The 22,504-nt window shown below is 40.7% G+C and overlaps 2 protein-coding genes and 1 non-coding gene across 3 annotated transcripts in view; all 3 read right to left on the reverse strand.

Moving 5' to 3' along the window:
* ttc28 (tetratricopeptide repeat domain 28) overlaps positions 1-11,289 on the reverse strand; it is a 74,657-nt gene extending 63,368 nt beyond the window's left edge. Inside the window, exon 1 of the mRNA XM_034710171.1 lies at positions 10,895-11,289. Coding sequence (XP_034566062.1) covers positions 10,895-10,924 — 30 coding nt within the window. The 5' untranslated portion in view covers positions 10,925-11,289. The remainder of the gene's footprint in view (positions 1-10,894) is intronic.
* On the reverse strand, positions 6,216-6,379 carry LOC117831689. The gene has a single exon (XR_004635050.1). It is a non-coding gene; the product is annotated as a U1 spliceosomal RNA (small nuclear RNA).
* Positions 11,290-13,799: 2,510 nt separating the features above from the next.
* Positions 13,800-20,882, reverse strand: pla2g3 (phospholipase A2 group III). Its single transcript, XM_034710022.1, has 7 exons — positions 20,205-20,882; positions 18,877-19,009; positions 18,655-18,789; positions 17,527-17,849; positions 17,317-17,446; positions 16,590-16,700; positions 13,800-15,170 (listed from the first exon to the last, which is right to left on the reverse strand). The coding sequence occupies exons 1-7, from the start codon at positions 20,728-20,730 to the stop codon at positions 14,960-14,962; spliced, it is 1,569 nt and encodes a 522-aa protein (XP_034565913.1). The 5' UTR covers positions 20,731-20,882; the 3' UTR covers positions 13,800-14,959.
* Positions 20,883-22,504: the final 1,622 nt, after the last annotated feature.

The following is a 22,504-nucleotide window of genomic DNA, read 5'->3' on the forward strand; positions in this document are numbered from 1 at the left end:
TTGGTACTTTGGTCATTATTGTGGTGATGTTAATTGTTGATGATGATAATGGAAGGTCTTAAATGGTTTGGTTGCTTCATTGTAGATGTTCCTTATTTACTTTGTGCATTGCCTTTACACTGCTTGGCAGTACCTGCACCCAAATGGACTTGAAGCACTTTGTTCCTCTTACTGATCTTGTTTCCTCTTGTGTAGATCTTTGCTTGTGTTGTTCTTGTTCTCGTATGTACGTCGCTTTGGATAAAAGCGTCTGCTAAATGACATTGGAACATTGTAACATACAGAGGATTTGATATTACGTTTCTCTGTCAGACCCTAGCAACGACAACAACAGATACAACAGGAAAGCTAGAAAAAGATAAGCTAAAATTAAAACGAGTAAGCTAATAAAAATAATAAAATACAGTTTAAAACAGAGCAAAAACTTTGCTATAGTGCAATTTAAAATCAAAGTGAGTGTGTGTGTTTCAGTCCTGAGGATGACAGACCTCAGCGTTGATTTGGGGGGGGGGTCAGTGACCGGGTTAAGTCTGTGAAGGGGGCACTATGGGAAGAGGGGGCAAAACAGGGAGAGAGTCCAGCATCCTGACTGCCTGGTGGATCAAACTGTCCCACAGTCTGCTGGTTCTGACCCCGGAGCACATTTTATACAAATCAAACGAAATTCAAAAAATAAAATCTAATTAATATATGTCATGACTGAATATAAAACACAAAGGGAAAATGTTAATAAATTAATTAATTAAAGATAAATAATAACTATTTAAGACAATAAAAATGAGTAGTTAGATAAGAAAATTGAAGAGTTAAAAATAAATAAAACACGAGAATATTTAAATAAATATAAAGTGACTTTAAAATGATAAATTACATGTTTATACATAAAAGCCAGATACATACATGGGTCTTTAATCTACTTTTAAAAGTCTCAATATTCTTGGACGGTGGAAGATTTACATCATTAACTCAATTCATTTTACTTCCTGTTTAGTAAGACAGAAGAAAAAGAGATATTTGAAGACTCCACCCGAGGCTTGGACGCTGCTTTAATAAACTAGACATCTGATCATTACATAACATGAAACATAAAATGTGAGTAAAGTTTCAAGAGCATTAAGAATCTGCAACACACATCAGTTTGTACCTCTTGTCTTTTTACAGTCAGCTCTGTGTGTTGTGCAGAAACCATGAGGTGCATGAGGTGCAAATAAAAGCTCTAATTAAGAGTCAGCATGTCTGATCCTGCAGAAGGTTGACACTGAGGTTAAACCATGAAGACCTTACCTCTTTATATTAACTAGAGTATGCAGATAAACTGGTATAGAAATGTAACATCTGTTCATTATTAGCTAAATAAACAGCTGAGATGACTTCATGCATGGATGTTTGTGTTTCTACCTGTCATCAGTGAGACTAAAGAGAAGTTCATTCAGAGACTTTTCGCCCTTGGTGATGTTGTGGTTTTGTTTTGTTTTGTTTTGTTTTGTTTTGTTTTGTTGGAGTAAAAATAAGTTTTAAAGGCGCTACTGGCCACAGTTACATAAATCACAAACAAAGCGATTCATTGGGAGCAGGATTCTGCCCAGTATGACATCCGAACAGCAGCAGCAGCAGCTTCATTTGCATGATATGAAACTGGGTTTTCTGGCAAATGGGACACCAAACTGCAGCGTGTACTTTTTCTCTTCTGCTCAGCGGTAACAGTTTGAATTCCTCAGAGAGTCACGGAGCGAAAAGGAGCAGAGTTAGACGGAGAATCAGTCAGTCAGAGGAGGTTTCTGTTCTTCTCGTTCTCTTCTGTCACAGTCGCTGAAGCTCTGCGTAAACTCTGCTCGCTGAGGTTAGCTCTCTGCAGCTCTGACAGTCAAACACGGCTCCCCTCCCTGATCTGGTGTTTCCAAATTTGTCCTTTCACCAGAGCGAACACCAAGGCGGTCATTATCTCTCTGAGTGCCCGCCTCTCTCTCTCTTACATGCACAAACACACACACACACACACACACACACACACACACACACACACACACACACACACACACACACACACACATATATATACAACTCTTCAAAAACACGCTGAAAGTATGCAGACTGGAAGGATTCCTGAAACTTTGCAGATGCATCACCCGACGGGTTTGAGCGAGAGGCGAAGAAAGGCATGAAGATGTTCGAAACCACCGTGACTGTTCCCTCAAAAAGAACTTCAAGAAATGTTCGGTGGTTTCATCTCACACATGTCACAAACGCACCAGTGTAGAGGACAAGATAATATAAGGAACCAATTTTCACCAATAAATCAAGCTTAATTAAAGAATGTGGGCGTCCCTGTCCTCGGTCTGCTGTTGTTTTCAGTGTCCCGAACACCACAGGATCAGATTCTGTGTTCCTTTGCTATGCTGACGACTTGCACTTTTATATGCCAGTCGTTGCAGGAAATAGATCCATCACAACTTAGCTTGAGGCTTTTCTGGCCGCGGTTAGAGGCTGGTGAAACAGAAACAAACATGGAGGTCATGACTTTCTGGTGGTATAATCCCTGAGGAGTGTTGTTCCTCTGACACTGTCTGTTCATCAGCTGTTCTCTCCATTATTCATCACGGTGTTACTTAAGCGGCAACTTCCGGTCTTAAAATATGAAGCTGATGCAGAAGTGCTAAAAACTGCAGTTCCTTGAGTGTCCACTAGAGGCTGGCTGCAGAAACACAGGAAACCACATACACACCCATTCAAAGAAGATGATCTTAACATGCAGAAATAAACATGTTTACAGCCTGGTTCAAAAAACCTTTTAGGTCTGAATAGCTCATTTCTCAATCAGCACCATAGACTGTCTAAATAATGGACGTAGTATCCGTGACGTCACCCATCTGTTCCTGAGCGCTGTTTTGAAGTCAAATCGTCGGCGGGAGCCATATTGGAAATGCTGAACTCATCCAAAAGAGTGTGACGTAAAGAGGCGGGGTTTGAGCCTCCTAGCCAACAGCTACAGTGTTCCCCCCTGTCAATCGAGTCAGTCATGTCCTTATTTGGACAAAAACTTGTAATCAAAAAAAACTTGTAAAAAATGTCACCCCCGTACAGTGTGTGCTGATAGAGAAATGAGCTCTTCAGACCTAAAAATGTTTTTTGAACCAGGCTGTAAACATGTTTATTTCTGCTGTAAAGATCTTCTTCTTTGAATGGGTGTGTATGTGGTTTCCTGTGTTTCTGCAGCCAGCCTCTAGTGGACGCTCGAGGAACTGCAGTTTCTAACACTTCCGCATTGGCTTCATATTTTCAGACCGGAGGTTGCCGCTTGATCGGCACACACTGTACAGGGAGTGATTTTTTTGTATAACTCTGTAGTTTTGAAGATATTAAACCTACCAGTTTTGCCCAAATAAGGACATGGCGGACTTGATTGACAGGCAGGCACCCTGTAGCTGAAGCCAAAAGGCTAAAGGTCCACCTCTTTACCTCACACTAGCTGGGACAAAGTTAGGTTGAGTTCAGCATTTCCAAAACAGCACCCAGCGACAATCAGCTTCAAAACTTATAGGTGACGTCACGGAGACTACCTCCATTTATCAAACAGTCTATAGTTGTTCCAAACACTTGGTTTTGGACCTAAGACCGAGCCTGTTAAACACATCAGCTTGCAGGCTGTGTTCTCTGTAATATACAAAGGCATACATGTATCATAAGTATGGAGCTAAGACGTAAATCTTTAAGCCTATTACTGTAGATCTGGAACATATTTATCACAGCAGAAGAAGAGAAAGTACAGACTGGTTCAGTCTGGACTTATGCAATCACTTTGTTTATAAAACAGAGCGGGTTGTGAACTCTGCAGATTTGAAATATTCTTTAAACAGAAGCCTGAAAACTCTCCCTGCAGCGTTGTGTTTCTGCACATGTGCAACAACAAACTATTAAAATGACGTGTTTGTAAACACATGATTTATTTGTTCATGCACAGAGGTGAAGGTGTAAATGTATCAGCACCTCCATCTGTTTAGACTCTCTTGTTTTTGTTAGTTTTCCCACCATCTCCTCCCACAAACACATCTGCTCCACACACACCCTCCACAGCACGCCTGTCGGTACACCAGAAACAGCATCAGAAAATAGAACGCACTCATTGGACAGGAAGTAGTAGTGTATTGTGGAGTGTGTGTTGTGTCAGCTGCAGGTTTACTGTAAGTGACAGAAGCTGAGCAAAAACAGGAATACAAGCAGAAACTCTGAGACACAAACAATGAACTGGAACACAATATGAGGCCGAGCAGAGCCGAGGGGAGCGGGGCGAGAAACTGTTTCATTTATCTGTTAATATAAAGTTTAATATCTTATCAAACTGTTATCCATTCAACGGTTTTACCACAGTGTCAACAGGCACAGGGGGAAAGTGCAGTCCCTCTCTTAACGTGTTCTGAGATATGCGTATAAAAATATGTTTTAAAGGTGACATATCACGCTTTTTTCATCAACATATATTGGTCTAAGAGGTCCCCAAAACATGTCTTTAAAGTTTATGCTCAAAAAAACACTTTGAAATCAGATTCTGGTGTGCCTGAAAAACCCTCTTCTTCAGCCCTCCTCAGAACAGTCTGTTTTCTCTCTGACCACGCCCCCTCAGGAAGTGGACGTGCCTCAGCTGTCCAGCACGTTGATCTAATGTTTACATGTTGGCTGAATATACACGGCTGCTCAGAGATCACGTTACTTCAACCCTCTGAATCTGATCCAGAATCTGATCCTGACGGAGAGGCGCCTGCAGCAGGACCTTTCTGAAGGATTGGTCACAGATTTAGTGTTTCTTGTTGTTTTATTTATCAGTATGTCGACGTGTGTCTTGGTACACAGCTACGGACATGTAGCTATGTGGCTATGCTAACTAGCGCTAGCACTTATCCATGATAAATAAAAATCATCCACTAGATCTTCAAATCTGCAGACGTGGGGAGTCAAACCGACCTTTGTGTTTATTAAGACAGCCTACAACTAGCATGCCTCCCTCCTAAGCTCCTTGTTAGCACACGTGTGCAGGGAATGAAAAACGGAGGAGGGGTTGAGTTGTATTGTATACAGTCTATGGGCTGAACAAGCTCCGAGCTCTGACTCCGTGACAGACCGGATATTGTTGTTACGTAACAAAAACACAGAAGTCTGAAACGGCTCGTTTCACACACATTTACAGAAAGGTGGAGAAATCAGAACAGGGGCAGAATGGATTTTTTTCATTCTGGGGGGGTTTGTAGACAGGGACACATATTTCAGGTAGAGAACCATTAAAAAGTCAATTTTGCATGATATGTCACCTTTAAAGGATCCCTGACAAAATGTTAGCAGAACTGGAACAATAAAGGTTGAATATTCAAAGATGAAGAGAAGGTAAAGATGCTCACACTGATGTGAAAACGTCCCTAACTCCAGCACAGGATGCTCCTGCGTGTGAAATCTGCTTCCTCAGATGTGATTTGTTGTGTCACCTGTCTGTGTGGTTTAGTTTTGTGTTCCTGCAGCCGCTAATTAAAGGTGCTGCCAATATGTAGAACAGAGCAAACACACACACACACACACACACACACACACACACACACATGCAAACAGCTGACAAGTAGCAGCTTGAAGAAACTCAGCGTGACATTTTCCCTCACAGTTTGTTATCAGGTTTGTGTTGCTAATATCTCACAGGGTGTTTGAAGGAGTGAGATTCCCCACATGGGTTTTAAACAGCTTTTACTAAAGCTGGTGAAATCATGAGTGACAGACTGTTCTGTGCCGTATACGTTTAATCTGACTATCACTTATGTCCACAACACGACTGAAGTGTTGGCTAAAGCCTGACAGGTGTTATGGGCCAACCAAAGAAAGAAACATCTGAGCTTAAGTAGCACACTTCTTAATTTGTGTGTTACCGGGACAGATAGTCACCCAAATAGGAAGAAGAAGAAAGGTACTTTATTGATCCCCAGGGGGGAAATTCAATTTTTTCACTCATGCTATATTTGGACATGCTACACATACAGTTTTTTTGGTATATACACACAAATGCACACACATGCAGTGAACATGCTTAGGGAGAGCACCTCGACAGTGCCCAGGCAAGTGAACCAGCACCTCTCCAGCCACCAGTCCACTTGCCAAACTTCATCCATACTGGGACTCGAACCGGCGACCCTTCGGTTCCCAAGCCAAGTCTCTATGGACTGAGCTACTGCCGCCCAAAAAATCAGGGGAGAGCGCGAACGCAGTCCCCCACTACCACAAATTATGCAGTCAAGATTCCCACATTTGGGGAATTCGCAGGGGTCAGCACAGCCGGAGTGCAATGGCTGAGCCTCGCCCTGGGTGAACCACCTTCTTGATCATGGTATCTCCCCTGCCAGGTAAGTAAAGTAAATATCCAATATCATCCCCAACAATTGGCCATGGCCGACAATCAGTAGAACCCTAATCCAATCAGATGCCTAGTCCTGACCGAGTGATCTGATTGGACTGTCACATAAAAGCAATATCACAATCAAGGTCGTGACTGCTGTGAATATCTAAACGCCTCTTTTCCGTTGAGGTCAAAGGGAGAACATTCCTGGAGAACAACAGAAAGAGAGAGAACCGGGGGTCTGAATACCTGGAGGAGAGGAAGCTGTCCCTGAACGCATCGCTTTGATCCTTGTATATAACTCACAGTGGAGGTGACGCATGAAGGCAACACAAACTGACTTATTATACTGTTTATAAGAAGTAGTTCATGTTAGAGCTTTAGCTTGTAAATATTTAGTTTTAAGACTTAAGTTTTTTATTATCATGCTGGATTAATAATCCAATTAAAGTCACTTTCACCTTCATGTATGCACTGTATAAAAAAGTTCTGCAGTCTGTGTTCAGCTTTGTTCTCCTTGTTTTAGCTGCATGTCTATTTCTATCTTTCCTGTAAATTGTTCCTGAACTGAACTTAAAGTGCACCCCACAGAGAGTCCGGTTACCATGACATGTAATCTACCTGTGGTGTAAATTATATTTACTTAATACACTCACTCTGCTGTTATTTAAATTTTACATTATATATCTAATTTTCAGTCTACAACATCTCAAAGCAAATATCGCACTCACACTTCTACCTTGAGCTCCTCTTCAGGCTCAGATTAAAGCTCCTGTGAGGAACTTTTGGTTTCTGTTGACTTCGGCGCCCCCATGTGGTGAGCATCTTTGTCATTCTACATATGCATGTTTAGTATTTTCGTTTCTTAAATTCACGCAAAATCTTATCCAACTGTCTTTAAACACTTCTACATACCACCCATCAACAACTCCTACCATTAAAAACATAAAAAATAAGTCTGTTATCACTTTAATTGACACCTACCCCCTGTGGCCACAGCTTCACACGGTAAAAACTATCGCACAGAAACAGTCCTGCTTCTTCCTCATGGTCTTGTTTACATCATGAGGGCATTACAAGGCATTAGTATTAGTTTCAGTCTGTTTCATAACCGGCTAAAAACTCCTCACTGGAGCTTTAATATGATACAAATTATGGTTTAAATCAAGCAAACTAGTGGATGCATATTCAAAGTTGTATATTATGTAAATGTATGAAATGTACATCAGTCTGCAGCCAATCAAATTCATGCATGAAAAACTATAATTCAGTGATAAACATTGTGCTGACTTAAAGTTTCTGCACACTTCTGGTTCTTTAATTGAAGGCTGAAGTGTTACATGCAGGAATTTCAGCCATCTTTTATCTCCTTGTTGATTTTATCTGCGCACATTTAGTATTTTCGTTTATTAAATCATGCAAAATTGTATCCTGCTGTCTTTTTACAGTTCTACATATCACCAATCAACTATGTCTGCCATTAAAACAGTTATAATGGAGCTTTAATTGACACCTGCCCCCCTGTTGTAGTAGTTTAAGACATTAAAACTACTACACAGAAATATTCCAGCTTCTTCCTGATGGTCTTGTTTACATCAGAAGGGCATTATAAGGCATTAGTGTAAGTTTCAGTGTGTTTCATAACTGGCTAAAAACTCCCCACTGGAGCTTTAATGTGATACAAATTATGGTTTTAAATCAATTTGACTTCACAAGCTTCACAGCCAATCAAATGTCTGCATGAGAAACTACAATTCAGTGATAAACATTGTACTGAATTAAAGTTTCTGCACACTTCTGGTTCTTTAATTTAAGGCTGCAGAGTTGCATGCAGGACTTTCAGCCATCTTTTATCTCTTTGCTGATTTTGTCAGTGCAGTTTTAGTATTTTGGTTTATTAAATCATGCAAAATTGTATCTTGCTGTCTTTTTACAGTTCTACATATCACCAATCAACAACTTCTGCCATTAAATTGCTGTAATGGAGCTTTAATTGACACCTACTCGCTGTCTCAGTAGTTTAAGACATTAAAAACAACTACACAGAAACAGTCCAGCTTCTTCCTGATGGTTTTGTTTACATCATGAGGGCATTACAAGGCATTAGTGTAAGTTTCAGTCTGTTTCATAACCAACTAAAAACTCCCCACTGGAGCTTTAATATGATACAAATTATGGTTTTAAATCAATTTGACTTCACAAGCTTCACAGCCAATCAAATGTCTGCATGAAAAACTATAATTCAGTGATAAACATTGTGCTGAATTAAAGTTTCTGCACACTTCTGGTTCTTTAATTTAAGGCTGCAGAGTTACATGCAGGACTTTCAGCCATCTTTTATCTCCTTGCTGATTTTGTCTGTGCATGTTTAGTACTTTCTTTCATTAATTCATGCAAAAGTGTATCCTGCTGTCTTTTTAGAGTTCTACATATCACCAATCAACAACTTCTGCCATTAAAACAGTTCTAATGGAGCTTTAATTGACACCTACCCCCTGTTGCAGTAGTTTAAGACATTAAAACTACTACACAGAAATATTCCAGCTTCTTCCTGATGGTCTTGTTTACATCAGAAGGGCATTACAAGGCATTACTGTAAGTTTCAGTCTGTTTCATAACCAGCTAAAAATGACTCACTGGAGCTTTAATGAATCAAGTTAGGGTTTAAATCAAGTAAACTAGTGGGTGCATATTTAAAAGTGGGTATTGTGTAAGTGTATGAATTGTGCATCAGTCTGCAGCCAATCAAATGTCTGCATGAAAATCTATAATTCAGTGATAAACATTATACTGAATTAAAGTTTTTGCACACTTCTGGTTCTTTAATTTAAGGCCTAAGTGCTACATGCAGGACTTTCAATCATCTTTTATCTCTTTCTGATTTTGTTAGTACATGTTTGGTATTTTCTTTCATTAATACATGTCTTGATACAGTTCTACATATCACCAATCAACAACTTCTGCCATACAAAATGTAATAATATCGCCTTAATTGACACCTAGCTCCTATGGCTGCAGTTTCACACGTTAGAAACTATCACACAGAAAGAGTCCAGCTTCTTCCTGATGGTCTTGTTTACATCAGGAGAGTATTAAAAGGCATTAGTGTAAGTTTCAGTGTGTTTCATAACCAGCTAAAAACTCCCCACTGGAGCTTTAATATGATACAAATTATGGTTTAAAATCAATTTGACTCCACAAGCTTCACAGCCAATCAAAAGTCTGCATGAGGAACTGTAACTTAGAGATAAACACTGTACTGAATTAAAGTTTCTGCACACTTCTGGTTCTTTAATTTAAGGCTGCAGAGTTGCATGCAGGACTTTCAGCCATCTTTTATCTCTTTGCTGATTTTGTCAGTGCAGTTTTAGTATTTCCGTTTATTAATTCATGCAAAATCTTATCCTGCTGTCTTTTTAGAGTTCTACATATCACCAATCAACAACTTCTGCCATTAAAACAGTTATAATGGAGCTTTAATTGACACCTACCCCCCTGTTGCAGTAGTTTAAGACATTAAAAACAACTACACAGAAAGAGTCCAGCTTCTTCTTGATGGTCTTGTTTACATCAGGAGAGCATTACAAGGCATTAGTGTAAATTTCATTGTGTTTCATAACCAGCTAAAAACTCCTTACTGGAGCTTTAATATGATACAAATTATGGTTTTAAATCAATTTGACTTCACAAGCTTCACAGCCAATCAAATGTCTGCATGAGAAACTGTAACTTAGAGATAAACACTGTACTGAATTAAAGTTTTTGCACACTTCTGGTTCTTTAATTTAAGGCTGCAGAGTTACATGCATAACTTTCAGCCATCTTTTATATCCTTGCTGATTTTATCTGTGCAGTTTTAGTATTTCGGTTTATTAATTCATGCAAAATCTTATCCTGCTGTCTTTTTAGAGTTCTACATATCACCAATCAACAACTTCTGCCATTAAAAATATAGTAATTATAGCTTTGAATGACACCTACCCCCTGTGGCAGTAGTTTAAGACATTATAAACAACTACACAGAAAGAGTCCAGCTTCTTCCTGATGGTCTTGTTTACATCATGAGAGCATTAAAAGGCATTAGTGTAAGTTTCAGTGTGTTTCATAACCAGCTAAAAACTCCTCACTGGAGCTTTAATATGATACAAATTATGGTTTACAATCAATTTGACTTCACAAGCTTCACAGCCAATCAAAAGTCTGCACGAGGAACTGTAACTTAGAGATAAACACTGTACTGAATTAAAGTTTCTGCACACTTCTGGTTCTTTAATTTAAGGCTGCAGTGTTGCATGCAGGACTTTCAGAGTTGTACACACAGTGTTGGCAGACTGCTTAAGCTGTGAGTTCTTCTCCCAGCACTGGAGCAGCTTGTTGGTCTTCAAACTGTCACACTAACTTCATGCCAGCGAGCTTTCTTGTGTCCTTCCAGCCTCCTGCAGGTCACGCTGCCTCAGCAGAGACTGTGGTTTTTGTAAAACCCCTCTAAATAAAACACATGCCAGAGTTTTCCATTGTGTGCTCTCTTACCTTCTCTTTCCTCACTCTGTGCTTTTCCATCCTGCTCTCTGTCTGCTAAACCCGACGGCTCCAAACTTTCATCCCACAGCAGCAGGAGGAGTGAGGAAGAAGAGGAAGAGGAGTGAGGAAGGACGAGAAAACACATCCAAACCGACACGAGAGGAACACAGCTCTGCGAGTTACCCGAGCTCCACAGAGACCTTATCTGTGTGTGGATGTGGGGAGAGTCTGTGCGCTAAGAACCGATGCTGTGGAGCTTTTCCTGGGGGAAGTGAATCCGGAGTAAGTGCGCCATGTTCCCACAGCAGACCTTCTCCCCATAGCGGAATCCAGTCCGGTGAGAGGCGGGGATCCGGTCTGCAGCCTTCCTCAGTGAGGGTTCAATTACTCCTCATGACATCAGAGAGGAGTTCAGTTACCTGACTGATATTCATTACAGCTCTGTGTGTGTGTGAGCGTGTGTAGTAATGCAACAAAGGGATTCAAAGTCATGATGCTTTTTGTGTTTTTATTCAAGAATAAATCACTCAGACTTTATTTATAAAGAGCTGTTCATACAATGACATTGTAACACAAAGTGCTGAACATAAAAACAACTTCAAATAGAATACATTAAGAAAAAGCTCCCAAACCCATCCCATAATACTAAAGTTAAGAACACAATATGCAACAATAATAATAAAAACAATAAAAATAAAATAAATAAATAGAATAAAAAAGAAGTTTCTGAACGAACTGAGGAAACACTCTCATGATATCTTAATGAGGTATTATAAGATGTTAAAACTCAAAACAGGAAATTAAAATCACCAAAATAAAATAAATTTCTAAGATAATAAAAGACTAAAATATTAAACCATTAAACTAACTTAAGATGCTAGACTTAAAATAAATAAATAAGTACATAAATAAATAAAGTAGAATAAAAGTGACTACATAGATAATAAATAAATAAATAAATAAATAGAATAAAAAAGAAGTTTCTGAACGAACTGAGGAAACACTGGAGGTAAAATAAGATGTTAAAACTCAAAACAGGAAATTAAAATCACCAAAATAAAATACATTTCTAAGATAATAAAACTTAAGATGCTAGAAATACAAATAAATATTAAAAATAAATATAACTATTAAGAATAAAAATAAAAATAAAACTTAGCTAAAAGCAAGACTAAAAAGGTCGGTCTTGAGTTTGCCTTTAAAAATGCTGATGCTCTGTGCAGCGCTCAGATCCTCAGGCAGGGTGTTCCTCAGGCAGGGTGTTCCTCAGGCAGGGTGTTCCTCAGGCAGGGTGTTCCACAGGCAGGGTGTTCCTCAGGCAGGGTGTTCCACAGGCAGGGTGTTCCTCAGGCAGGGTGTTCCTCAGGCAGGGTGTTCCTCAGGCAGGGTGTTCCACAGGCAGGGTGTTCCTCAGGCAGGGTGTTCCTCAGGCAGGGTGTTCCTCAGGCAGTGTGTTCCACAGGCGTGGGCCGTGATAATAAAAAGCTGCCTCACCGTGGGTCTTAGTTTTTACTTTTGGTACCATTAAAAGTCCGCTACCTGAAGACCTGAGGGCTCTCACTGGCTCACATGATAAAAGCAAATCTGATAAATAAGAAGGGAACAAGACCATTAAGAGATTTAAAAACCAATAAAATAATCTTAAAATCTATTCTGAAAGATAACTAAAATAACACACTTATTTTTGTTTCACTTTTTATTGGTACCAAAAACAAACAACAACAAAACAATGACAAACACAATGTAACATTTGTAGTCTTTAAGACAAGATGCAGGGTTCACAGAACATTTTCATTAACATTTTAACATTTTGAAAGAAATTTTGGTGAAAATTGATGCTTTAGTCAGGACACATTAGCATAGCTTAGCATAACTCTAGCCTGTCTCTTTCCAAAAGGCCAATTTCTGTATATTGTAACCCTCCTGTTATGTTCGTTTCTTAGTGACAACAACAAAGTTCCTGGGTCAACTTGACCCGGGGCGTATCTAATAATTCAAAAGTGTCAGAATCCCCAAAAAATCCCAATAATTTTTTTTTTAAAATCTAATTCTTAACTCCATTACTAACCATTTAAATCAATATTTAGTGGATTGGTGTTCATTAATTCTTTAATTCTTTAATTCTCACAGATCATAGTTCAATGAGGATAATTCACTCCTTCTTTATTAAAATTCATGTTAAAACTTTTTTATGTACATTGGAAAGTGATTTGGGTGAAATATGTCACACAGTTGCAAAGAAGCATTTAGTATTTGACACTTCTGACTCCTTTTGGCCTCCACTTTGACTGCCGGGTCAAATTGACCCACCCATCTACGTAATATAAACATGCAGGAGGGGTTGCAAATGTATGAAATGAACCATTTTCATTTTATATTTTGTTCAGGCTAATTAAGCCAAGCAGAAGAAGTTTCATAGCGAAAAAATACTTTTAAAATTTTTTCTTTTACTTTAAAATGGGTCAATTTGACCCGCAACATAACAGGAGGGTTAAAAAGCTCATAATCCCGCCTCACATAAATCAACACATTTTCTATGTACAAATATTTACAAACATTGTTGCAGAGTTATTTTCTCATTTTCTACAACTCATGAAACTTGGTACAATTATTTACAAATGGGCTACACTGAGACCAAGAGGCAACCTCCGGTCTAAAAATATGAGTCCAATGTGGAAGTGCTAAAAACTGCAGTTCATCGAGGATCCGCTTGAGGCTGGCTCCGTAAGTACCGGGTGTGAATTTTTTCATAACGCGGTAATTTCAAGGATATTGAGATTACGAGTCTTCCAATGAGAGGCACAGCTGACTTGATTGACAGGCGGGAACACTGTAGCTGTTGGCCAGGAGGCTCAAAGCCCGCCTCTTTACGTCACAATCGCTCCACAGCAGCAATATGGCCGACTGGCCTCCAAACAGCGCTTCAGAAACAGAAGGGTGACGTCACCGATACCACGTCCATATTTATAGTCTATGACTGAGAGCTAACTCGCACCACAGTGACAGGACTTCAAAAAGTGCACACTATTAAAACAGACTAGAGCTTAAAGGTCCATAAACTATCAGAAAGTGACAGAAGCAAACCAAACAGGCCTTCATCATGGCAGACTTACAGGTTAGCTAAACAAGCTAGCAGATGAGGCGCTTTGAGCTAACCTTAAATGTACAGAATACTAAAGCTAGCTTAGCTACAGTTTAGCAGGTGCAGTGTTTATTTAATTGGTTTAGCACATAGACTGTATATAAAATAAAAAAAACTGTATATAAATATTAAATATACAGTCTATGGTTTAGCATGTTAGCAAGCTAAAACTTGCTAGCTAGCTCAGGGTACAGTACAGCTGAGGTTAATGAGGTTAAAGTACTTTTAGCAGGTTTTTAATGCAAAATATTGCATTGAAAATTAAATGATGACACAATAATGACACTAACTAGAAAGGTAAGGGACTTCTAACTTGTAGCTTATCCAGAGCAAAACATGAACGTCTGTTAAATGTCACAGATTCCATCGGGTACGTTTTCAGACATTTCATTCTTGACTGACAAACTAAGAGAAAGCACAAGTGCAATGAATTACTTTAATGATGGCTCAGTGGTATTCAGAGTGCCGGTAAGCTATCCGTCAGCCTGCAGTCCTGAACTGGCTCACCTAAATGAAATGTAGTTTCATTAACTTAATGACTTCCACTTGTGCTGCTGCTTCTATGAGTCAAAGTACTTGCTGTGAGAAGGGATTGTTATACTGGATGAGACGTTCTCATCACAGAAGTGATGCGTTTGATCTATAATTCAGTCCCACAACATCCCTAATGTTCAATATGTACACAAAATACTGCAACATGGGGACCAACATGTCCAATACTGACTGAATCAGACATTATGCAGCCATCTATACTATCAATACACCCAAATAAAAAGACATCACCCAAATAATTTTGATGAAACTAAGGTGCTTTGGATTCTTTTGGTCAAAATCAGGCTATTAATTCATACGTTGTTTGTTGCATAATGTCTTACTTCTCTATGTCATATCAAACCCTCCATATTATTGACATCAGGACGAGCTCCTCCTGCTCACAGCCGGCTGATCTTGTTGTGCTTGGCTCGGTTCATCTTGAGACACAGTTTGTGAAGCCTGACTGCTCTGTCTTTCCTCTTGGCTCTCCTGCTGTTTGGCCTCCTGACCTTCAGCCTGACGGCCTGTAGATGGCGCTGCTCCTCCATGTCTAGGCTGCCTTTGTTGTCCAGCAGAGGAAGCTGTGCCTTCACCAGAACTGCTGTGCAGCTGAGCAACAGAGAAGAAGTCAAGGTAAGTCTTGTGAGCAGAAATCAACCAAGAGAGTTTTGGAGGCACTTAAGTACTAGTTTGAGGTACTTGTACTTATCTTAAACACTTAATATATAAATATTTTACTTCATTTCAGAGACAAAATGCACATTTAACTCGGTTGCATTTATATGACAGTTGAAGATAGTTACTTTGCCTTTCAAAATTAAGTGTAGAATTTAATAAGTTCACAAGGAAACATGCATGGTTGAAGATATAACTATCTGAATGTTTGTGGCCTTTGAACAAAATGTCAGTGTCTAATTGGGCTTCTTAAGTTGCTCACTGTTCAGCCACAGAGGTTTTCCCCAGACCTTTCTTTAATTTAATTAGCTTTTCCAGAGCAAAGGTGGTTAAATTCTATAAAATATCACAAGAAATATCAAACATTAGAGGAAAAATGGTAGAAACATATATGCACACGTGTTAAGCAGAACTTTCAACATATTTCCTCTTCCTTATTTGGCTATTTACTTCATTTGGTAACCACTGAACCACTGATTTAGAGTAGTTAACTACATTTACTAAATACTTCCATTCCATTCTATCTGTCCCATTACATTCCGTCCAATTACATTACATACTATATGTTCCATTCTATTCTGTCTGTTCCATTCCATTCCATTCTATTCTATCCGTCCCATTCCATTCCATTCTATCTGTTCCATTCCATTCTATTCTATCCTTCCCATTCCATTCCATTCCATTCTATCCGTCCAATCCCATTCCATTCTATCCGTCCCATCCCATTCCATTCCATTCCATTCTATCTGTTCCATTCCATTCCATTCCATTCTATTATATCCTTCCCATTCCATTCCATTCCATTCCATTCTATCCGTCCCATCCCATTCCATTCTATCTGTTCCATTCCATTCCATTCTATTCTATCCGTCCCATCCCATTCTATTCTATCCGTCCCATTCCATTCCATTCTATTCTATCCGTCCCATCCCATTCCATTCTATCCGTCCCATTCTATTCCATTCCATTCTATCCGTCCCATCCCATTCCGTTCTATCCGTCCCATCCCATTCCATTCCATTCCATTCTATCTGTTCCATTCCATTCCATTCCATTCTATTATATCCTTCCCATTCCATTCCATTCCATTCCATTCTATCCGTCCCATCCCATTCCATTCTATTCTATCCTTCCCATTCCATTCCATTCCATTCCATTCCATTCCATTCCATTCTATCCATTCCATTCCATTCCATTCTATCCGTCCCATTCCATTCCATTCCATTCCATTCTATCCGTCCCATTCCATTCCATTCTATCCGTCCCATTCCATTCCATTCTATTCTAAGATGTTTGCATGTTTTCTCAAAGCCCTGTTAAAGAGCACATCACAGTCTGTGTTTGTATACTCACATGTGATCAGCTGTGCAGTCCTGCATCAGGAAGCAGGATTTAGAGACGTGTCCCAGAAGAAGAGTCTGCACTTCGGTCAGCTTTCTCTGTTTAACCAAAGTCTGGAATAACCTGGCAGGACAGACGGACACATCAGACACACAGACACACAGACATGCCAAAAAAAGAAAAACAAACAAATACCAAAGAGGAAAAAAAAAACTAGCCAAGCGAAAAGAAAACCAGAGAGAGAGAGAGAGGCTGTGTGTGTGCAGACAGAAGATTATGATAATGTCCAAGGCCGTAAGATCATCCATGAGCAGATCCAGGGCACCACCTTATGTAACCATGTGACCCTGAATGTACAGTGTGTGTAGTTCTACTTCTGTGTCATGAAACATCACACCATGTCTTCTGCTTAGTGCAGACAGAAATAAAGGTGAGTGCACCATTATCACAGCGTCTGTATATACAGTCTGTATTCTATTATTTACTTTTGGGGGGGGGGTTGTGTAAACAAGACATGGTGTGACAGGAGAACAAACCCTCTATGGACTCAGTCAGTGAGGCTTTCTAGTAGCAAAGAGTGGAAGGTTCTAATAGGTAATAATTTTGACATATTAAAGCACCAGTAAGGGGTTTTAAGATGTTTTGAAACAGACTGAAAGTGATACTAATCCCTCACATCCCAATAAAGTACGGACAAACTGGACTACAAAAGTTCTCTGACTCTAGTCTGTGAACTCACCTGGATGTACAGTTGCAGTGGTACAGCGTCTTCGTCTCCAGGTTGTGGAGTCCGTACCTCTTCTGCTGAGGCAGGATCTTGTCCCTGCACTCGTCCAGATCTTTATACACAGCACACAACATCTGCTTCTCTGAGGAGGGGATGAAAACATGTAAATGTGCGGTTCGGTTCCTGTAGCTGTAAATGAATGCGCTGGGAAGTATTAGTTACCTCTGATGTCAACATCCAGGTGAGACAGCAGAGTCCCATTGTTGGTGGGTATAGAGTTCTGGAGGCGGTCTGGCTCTGATGCTGTGATGTTATTGTTGATGCTGGTGATGGAGGCGGAGGGGGAGCTGATTAAAGGTGGAGGTGTGGACGCTGCAGCAGTGTTGGAGGGGAGTTTTGGTTTTAGCGTGCTGTTCTCCAGGAGTTCTCTGGGTAAGGTGGCGTTTATGATGGAGCCGTTAATGTTGACTGCATTTGGATTTGAAGACTCGTACAGAGTGGGCGGATGAACCTCGGCATACAGCGCCATCTTGGTTTCTTTACACCTGCAAGACAAAACTCAGGTCAAAGATTGAAATTTTGGGAGACAGTAATTCGTACTTTTTTAGTGAGTAAGATAAATCTAGTGTTTGTCAAGTAAATACAAAACATAAGTTACCTAAAAGTGGTTAGCTTCACTTATGTTAGCTTAGCATAGGGCTTGACACAGGAGGATTCAGCGGGCTTGGCTCTGCTGGTCGTAATGCTTCTAAAGTTCACTTACCATGCAGGCTAGTTGTTCCCTCCTGTTCCAAGCCTTTATGCTAAGCTAACATAAGCAATGCTAAACACCCACATGCTATAAATTCGTGAAAGTAGCACCAATTTTGTCGTATAACTCTTGACAATGTTTTAGTCATCAGACAAATTAGCCTCTCCCTCATGGCTACACATAGTTTCTATCAGGTTTCTATCCATCCGTAAAGAGATGCACTTCCTTGCGTTGACCACTAGAGGCACCATCCGTACATTGAGGCATCTATGGACACCAATAATGTACGTAACAAAAAACGAGGCGTCCATTGTACAAGCTATACACCAGAGCTAGCTTACTTTAAGATTAGCAGGAAGGCTAATCATTAAACTTAGCATGTAGCTTGTTAGGGTTAGGGTTTGGCATGCTAGCCTGCTTACATGTGCTAATCAGAACTTAATCCAAATTCAGCTTATCTGCAAACATCCTCAAAATGTTTGATTACACATTTTTTCTGACTTATGATGCTCGTACAAATAATTTGAGCTAATAAGAGTTAAGAGATGACCTTTAAAAATACCAAAGAGGGTAAATATCTGAATGAGAACTGGTCTTACATGCCGAACCAGTTCCTCTCTGCACACTGGAGTCTGTGGGAGAACTCGAAGCAGTGCATCTTCAGCAGGTTGAAGAAGGTATATCCAACAACGTCAGATATGCTGTCGTTGGCCTCCATCAGACATCGGTGAAACCTGGAACATGAATCATTGGATTGTTATTTTAAAACAGCTGGACGTGTGGACTGGATTTCATTTAGTAGAGGGGACTAAGACTCATACTTGTTGTCACAGTCACAGTGAGACATGGTGAAGATGTTGCTGTTGAAGACGCCGAACCGTGAGTGAAAGGACAGGATGGTGTCTTGGCACTGGTCGTGTTCACGGCAGCAGCTGTCTGTGTCTGCAAACACACCTGCAGAGACATGATGGGATTGATCGGAAGGGGTTAAATATACCTTCCAATAAAATACATTTTTCAATTCAGTGAACTTGTTGTACTGGAGAAGTCTTCAACATTGCTACTCAGACCTGAAAATCATCAGGAGAATGTTACCTGAGAAATAAACGAGTGAAAAGAATACTAGTTTTTTTTTATCCACTTCTACATAATCAGACTTTTGTTAATTTTGCAACCCATGAAGTCGCCCCCTGCTGGCCACTATGAGAATGCAGGTTTAAAGCACATTCAAAATGACTCAAGGGAGAGCTGTAAGCTGCAGTTTTAGGACCACAATTCTGGGACTGCATCTTTGGGATCCTAATGGTTAGACACTAATGCACTAGGGGGCGCCATTGCAGACACAACAATGGTCTTAAAATTGCGGTTGCAGAAATGCAGTCCTGAATTTGCAGCCTCCAGGTCTGCAGACACATGCTACTAAAGCTCAGAGGCTTCATCCACTTTATGTGCACAGTCTGTGGTGGGACGTAATTGCAAAGCAGGTGATGCAGTACACATTCCTACCACTGGGGTTATAAATTGCAGGGAAAGTGGCAGTAAAGATACAGTAAATACAGGAGAAGGAGAAGAAGAAGAAGAAGAAGAATGCTAGGCCGGTACATATGGATGTAAACAATGAAAAAACAATGTTCTGAATTGGTTTCTATTAACTCTAAATGTTAAATGCTTCATGCAAATTACAGGAACCACTTTCAGTCTGAGCCTCTGACTGTTAATAAGTACATTTTCCTTTAGTCTATGGTCTGAGCACACCTTTATAGTCCAGTGTCTTCATCTGTTCTGCATCAATTTTCAAAATCCATCCCCTCAAAGTCGTCTAACTTCATGAAATAGCAAATAAACTTTTTTGCATGACTTTATAATTCCATGCAGAACAATTTACCACCAGATTAACTCCATAAAAGAGAATTCAACACCTTGTGACCCTTAATCCAGGGTTTAAGGGAAACTGGAAATTGGAATTTGAAATATTTTGCAGCTCAAATCAGGGATAGAAGTAACAAGTATAATCCCTATGAAATTAAGACAAGCCAGGAATTAAAAGTAAAATATATTTTAACCCACAGATATTTGTAGGAACCTCTTATTAACTTAACTATCAAGTTCATCATCATTCTAAATTAAAGGAAGAATGTAAACAACCTACCCAGGTCTGCATATGAAGGCGCCTTGTTCCCAGACCCACACCACAGGGTCCCCGGTACAATGAACCCACGCTTCACACGCTGGTGGCTCCTGACCTCTGACCTCTCAGGCTGCGCTGCACCCCCCACGCTCCTCACTGACCTCTTCTCCGCGTGCCCCCCGGCGTCTGGAGCATCCACGGACACGCACGTGTCATCCCCCTCAAACATGACGTCCACATTGAAGCTCTCTGGATCTGCATCATTCACGAACTCGTGCGTGCGCTCCTGGCACAGAGAGAAGTAGTTCTGGACCACCGCCGCGTGCTCGCTCCAGGCGCAGCTCAGCAGGACGCGGCCGGACCAGGCGCTGTTATAGAGCCGCATGGACTGAGAGGCCTGCAGGGGGTCCCTCCGGAGGAAGGTGTAGTGCACCTGCTCGTTGGGGAGAACTCTGGTCCAGGTGCAGAGGATGGACGCCTCTGCAGCCCCCCATCGCAGGAGGGAGGATGTTAGAAGGAGAGAGAGGAGAGGAGCTATGTGCGTCATGGTGGCGCGTCCGGAACAGGAGGACTAAACAAAACAACACAACTCAGCCAAAAGCTTCTGTGCAAAACCAGATCCTGCTCCCCTCAGAGGACTCAGTGGCAGATCTCAGACTCCAGATCGGTTTTAAATGAGGAAAAGAGGCGGAGGCGCGCAGGGGGGTTTCCAGATCTAAAACAAACCCAACATCCAAATCAGCAGGGATCATGTGACCTGTCAGTTCACTCACACATCTCTCTCCCTCTCTCTCTCCCTCTCCCTCTCACTCTCTCTCCCTCTCTCTCTCTCTCTCTCTCTCTCTCTCCCTCTCTCTCTCTCTCTCTCCCTCTCTCGCTCTCTCTCTCCCTCTCTCTCTCTAACTCTCTCTCTCTCTCTCTCTCTCTCCCTCTCTCTCCCTCTCTCTCACACGAACATTAGTGACACTGAACATGAGAAATCGATGGACACACGAGCCAAATAGGTTATCAATCTGTAAATGTGACTGTGGCATTAGTCACACTTTGATGAAAGTGTCACAAACTAATCAATGTACAGTCTGATAAAAGTCTGCTCCCACAGAATGAGCAGAGCATGCATGCAGAATATGAAAGTTTTATGGTGAGCTAAGGTGGATTGCTTTTGACCCAGACTTTAAACCAGCAATGACTGATGGGAGGTTTAAACATTGGTATAAGGCTGGTATTACTTCTTATTGCTCAATATCCTCTAACGGTCAGCTGGACAGCTTTAAAAAATATCTGATTTATATGGACTAGAAAAAGTTGACTTCTTTCATTACCTGCAAATTAGAGCTTATTTCAATAAGGAGGTTAAACCTTTAGAGAAACCTGATTCTGACCTTGTTGATATCTTTGTTGATATGTACAATGGGAAGGGCACAAGGAAGCTAGTCTCAGTTTTACACTCGAGGATTCAATCCACTAAAACACACACAACTCAGCTGCCCGTTTACTCACCCACTCCCGCTCCAGAGCCCACATCACACCCATCCTTCAGCACCGAATCCACTTCAAGATCCTGCTCATCACCTACAAAGCCCTCAATAACCTCGCCCCCTCTTACCTGACCGACCTCCTCAAACGCCACTCCCCATCTCGCCGCCTCAGATCATCAGATGCCAACCTCCTGTCCCCCTATCACCAAGTCCAAGCACCGCACCTTGGAGGGGACAGAGCCTTTGCCATCGCTGCCCCCACTCTCTGGAACTCTCTCCCTCCACACATCCACAACTCTGACTCTCTCCTCTCTTTCAAAAACCACCTCAAGACCTACCTGTTCCAAAAAGCATACAACACATGACCTCTCCCCCTGCCCCACCTCTGTCCCTGTTTTGTTTGTTTTTATTTATGTGTTTTACTTTCTTTCTTTAGTTTTCATCTTATGTAAAGTGACTTTGAGTACTAAGAAAAGCGCTATATAAATTCTATGAATTATTAATTATTATTACAAACAAGGTTAGATTAAAGTGGGAGAAAGAATCTGGACTTGTTATTTCTGAGGAGGATTGGGTAAATATGTGTTCTGTGCAGTCCACCTCCACCAGCTCAGGTCTTTGGAGGGATTTCTGTTGGCGTAATGTAATGAGGTATTTTGTAACCCCAAAAACAAAATGTATACAAACAGCTGGAACCGGTCTGTGTTGGAGGAAGTGTGGAGAACAGCTGGCAGACCATTTTCAAATATTTTGGAATTGCCCAAAAATCAAGTCATATTTGGGGGGGAGTAATTAAGGCATTACAAAACATTTTTGGAGCAGGGATTGATTGCTCATTTTCAA

Source organism: Notolabrus celidotus, chromosome 19 (genome assembly GCF_009762535.1).
Source record: "Notolabrus celidotus isolate fNotCel1 chromosome 19, fNotCel1.pri, whole genome shotgun sequence".
Classification (NCBI taxonomy): domain Eukaryota; kingdom Metazoa; phylum Chordata; class Actinopteri; order Labriformes; family Labridae; genus Notolabrus; species Notolabrus celidotus.

Coding starts and splice junctions, on each gene's coding strand:
- pla2g3 (XM_034710022.1), bottom strand. CDS start 20,730: ATGACGCACATAGCTCCTCTCCTCTCTCTCCTTCTAACATCCTCCCTC. Junction 17,447..17,526: donor CCTGGATGTTGACATCAGAG/GTAACTAATACT, acceptor TCCCCTCCTCAG/AGAAGCAGATGTTGTGTGCT. Junction 16,701..17,316: donor CACTGCAACTGTACATCCAG/GTGAGTTCACAG, acceptor CTGTCCTGCCAG/GTTATTCCAGACTTTGGTTA.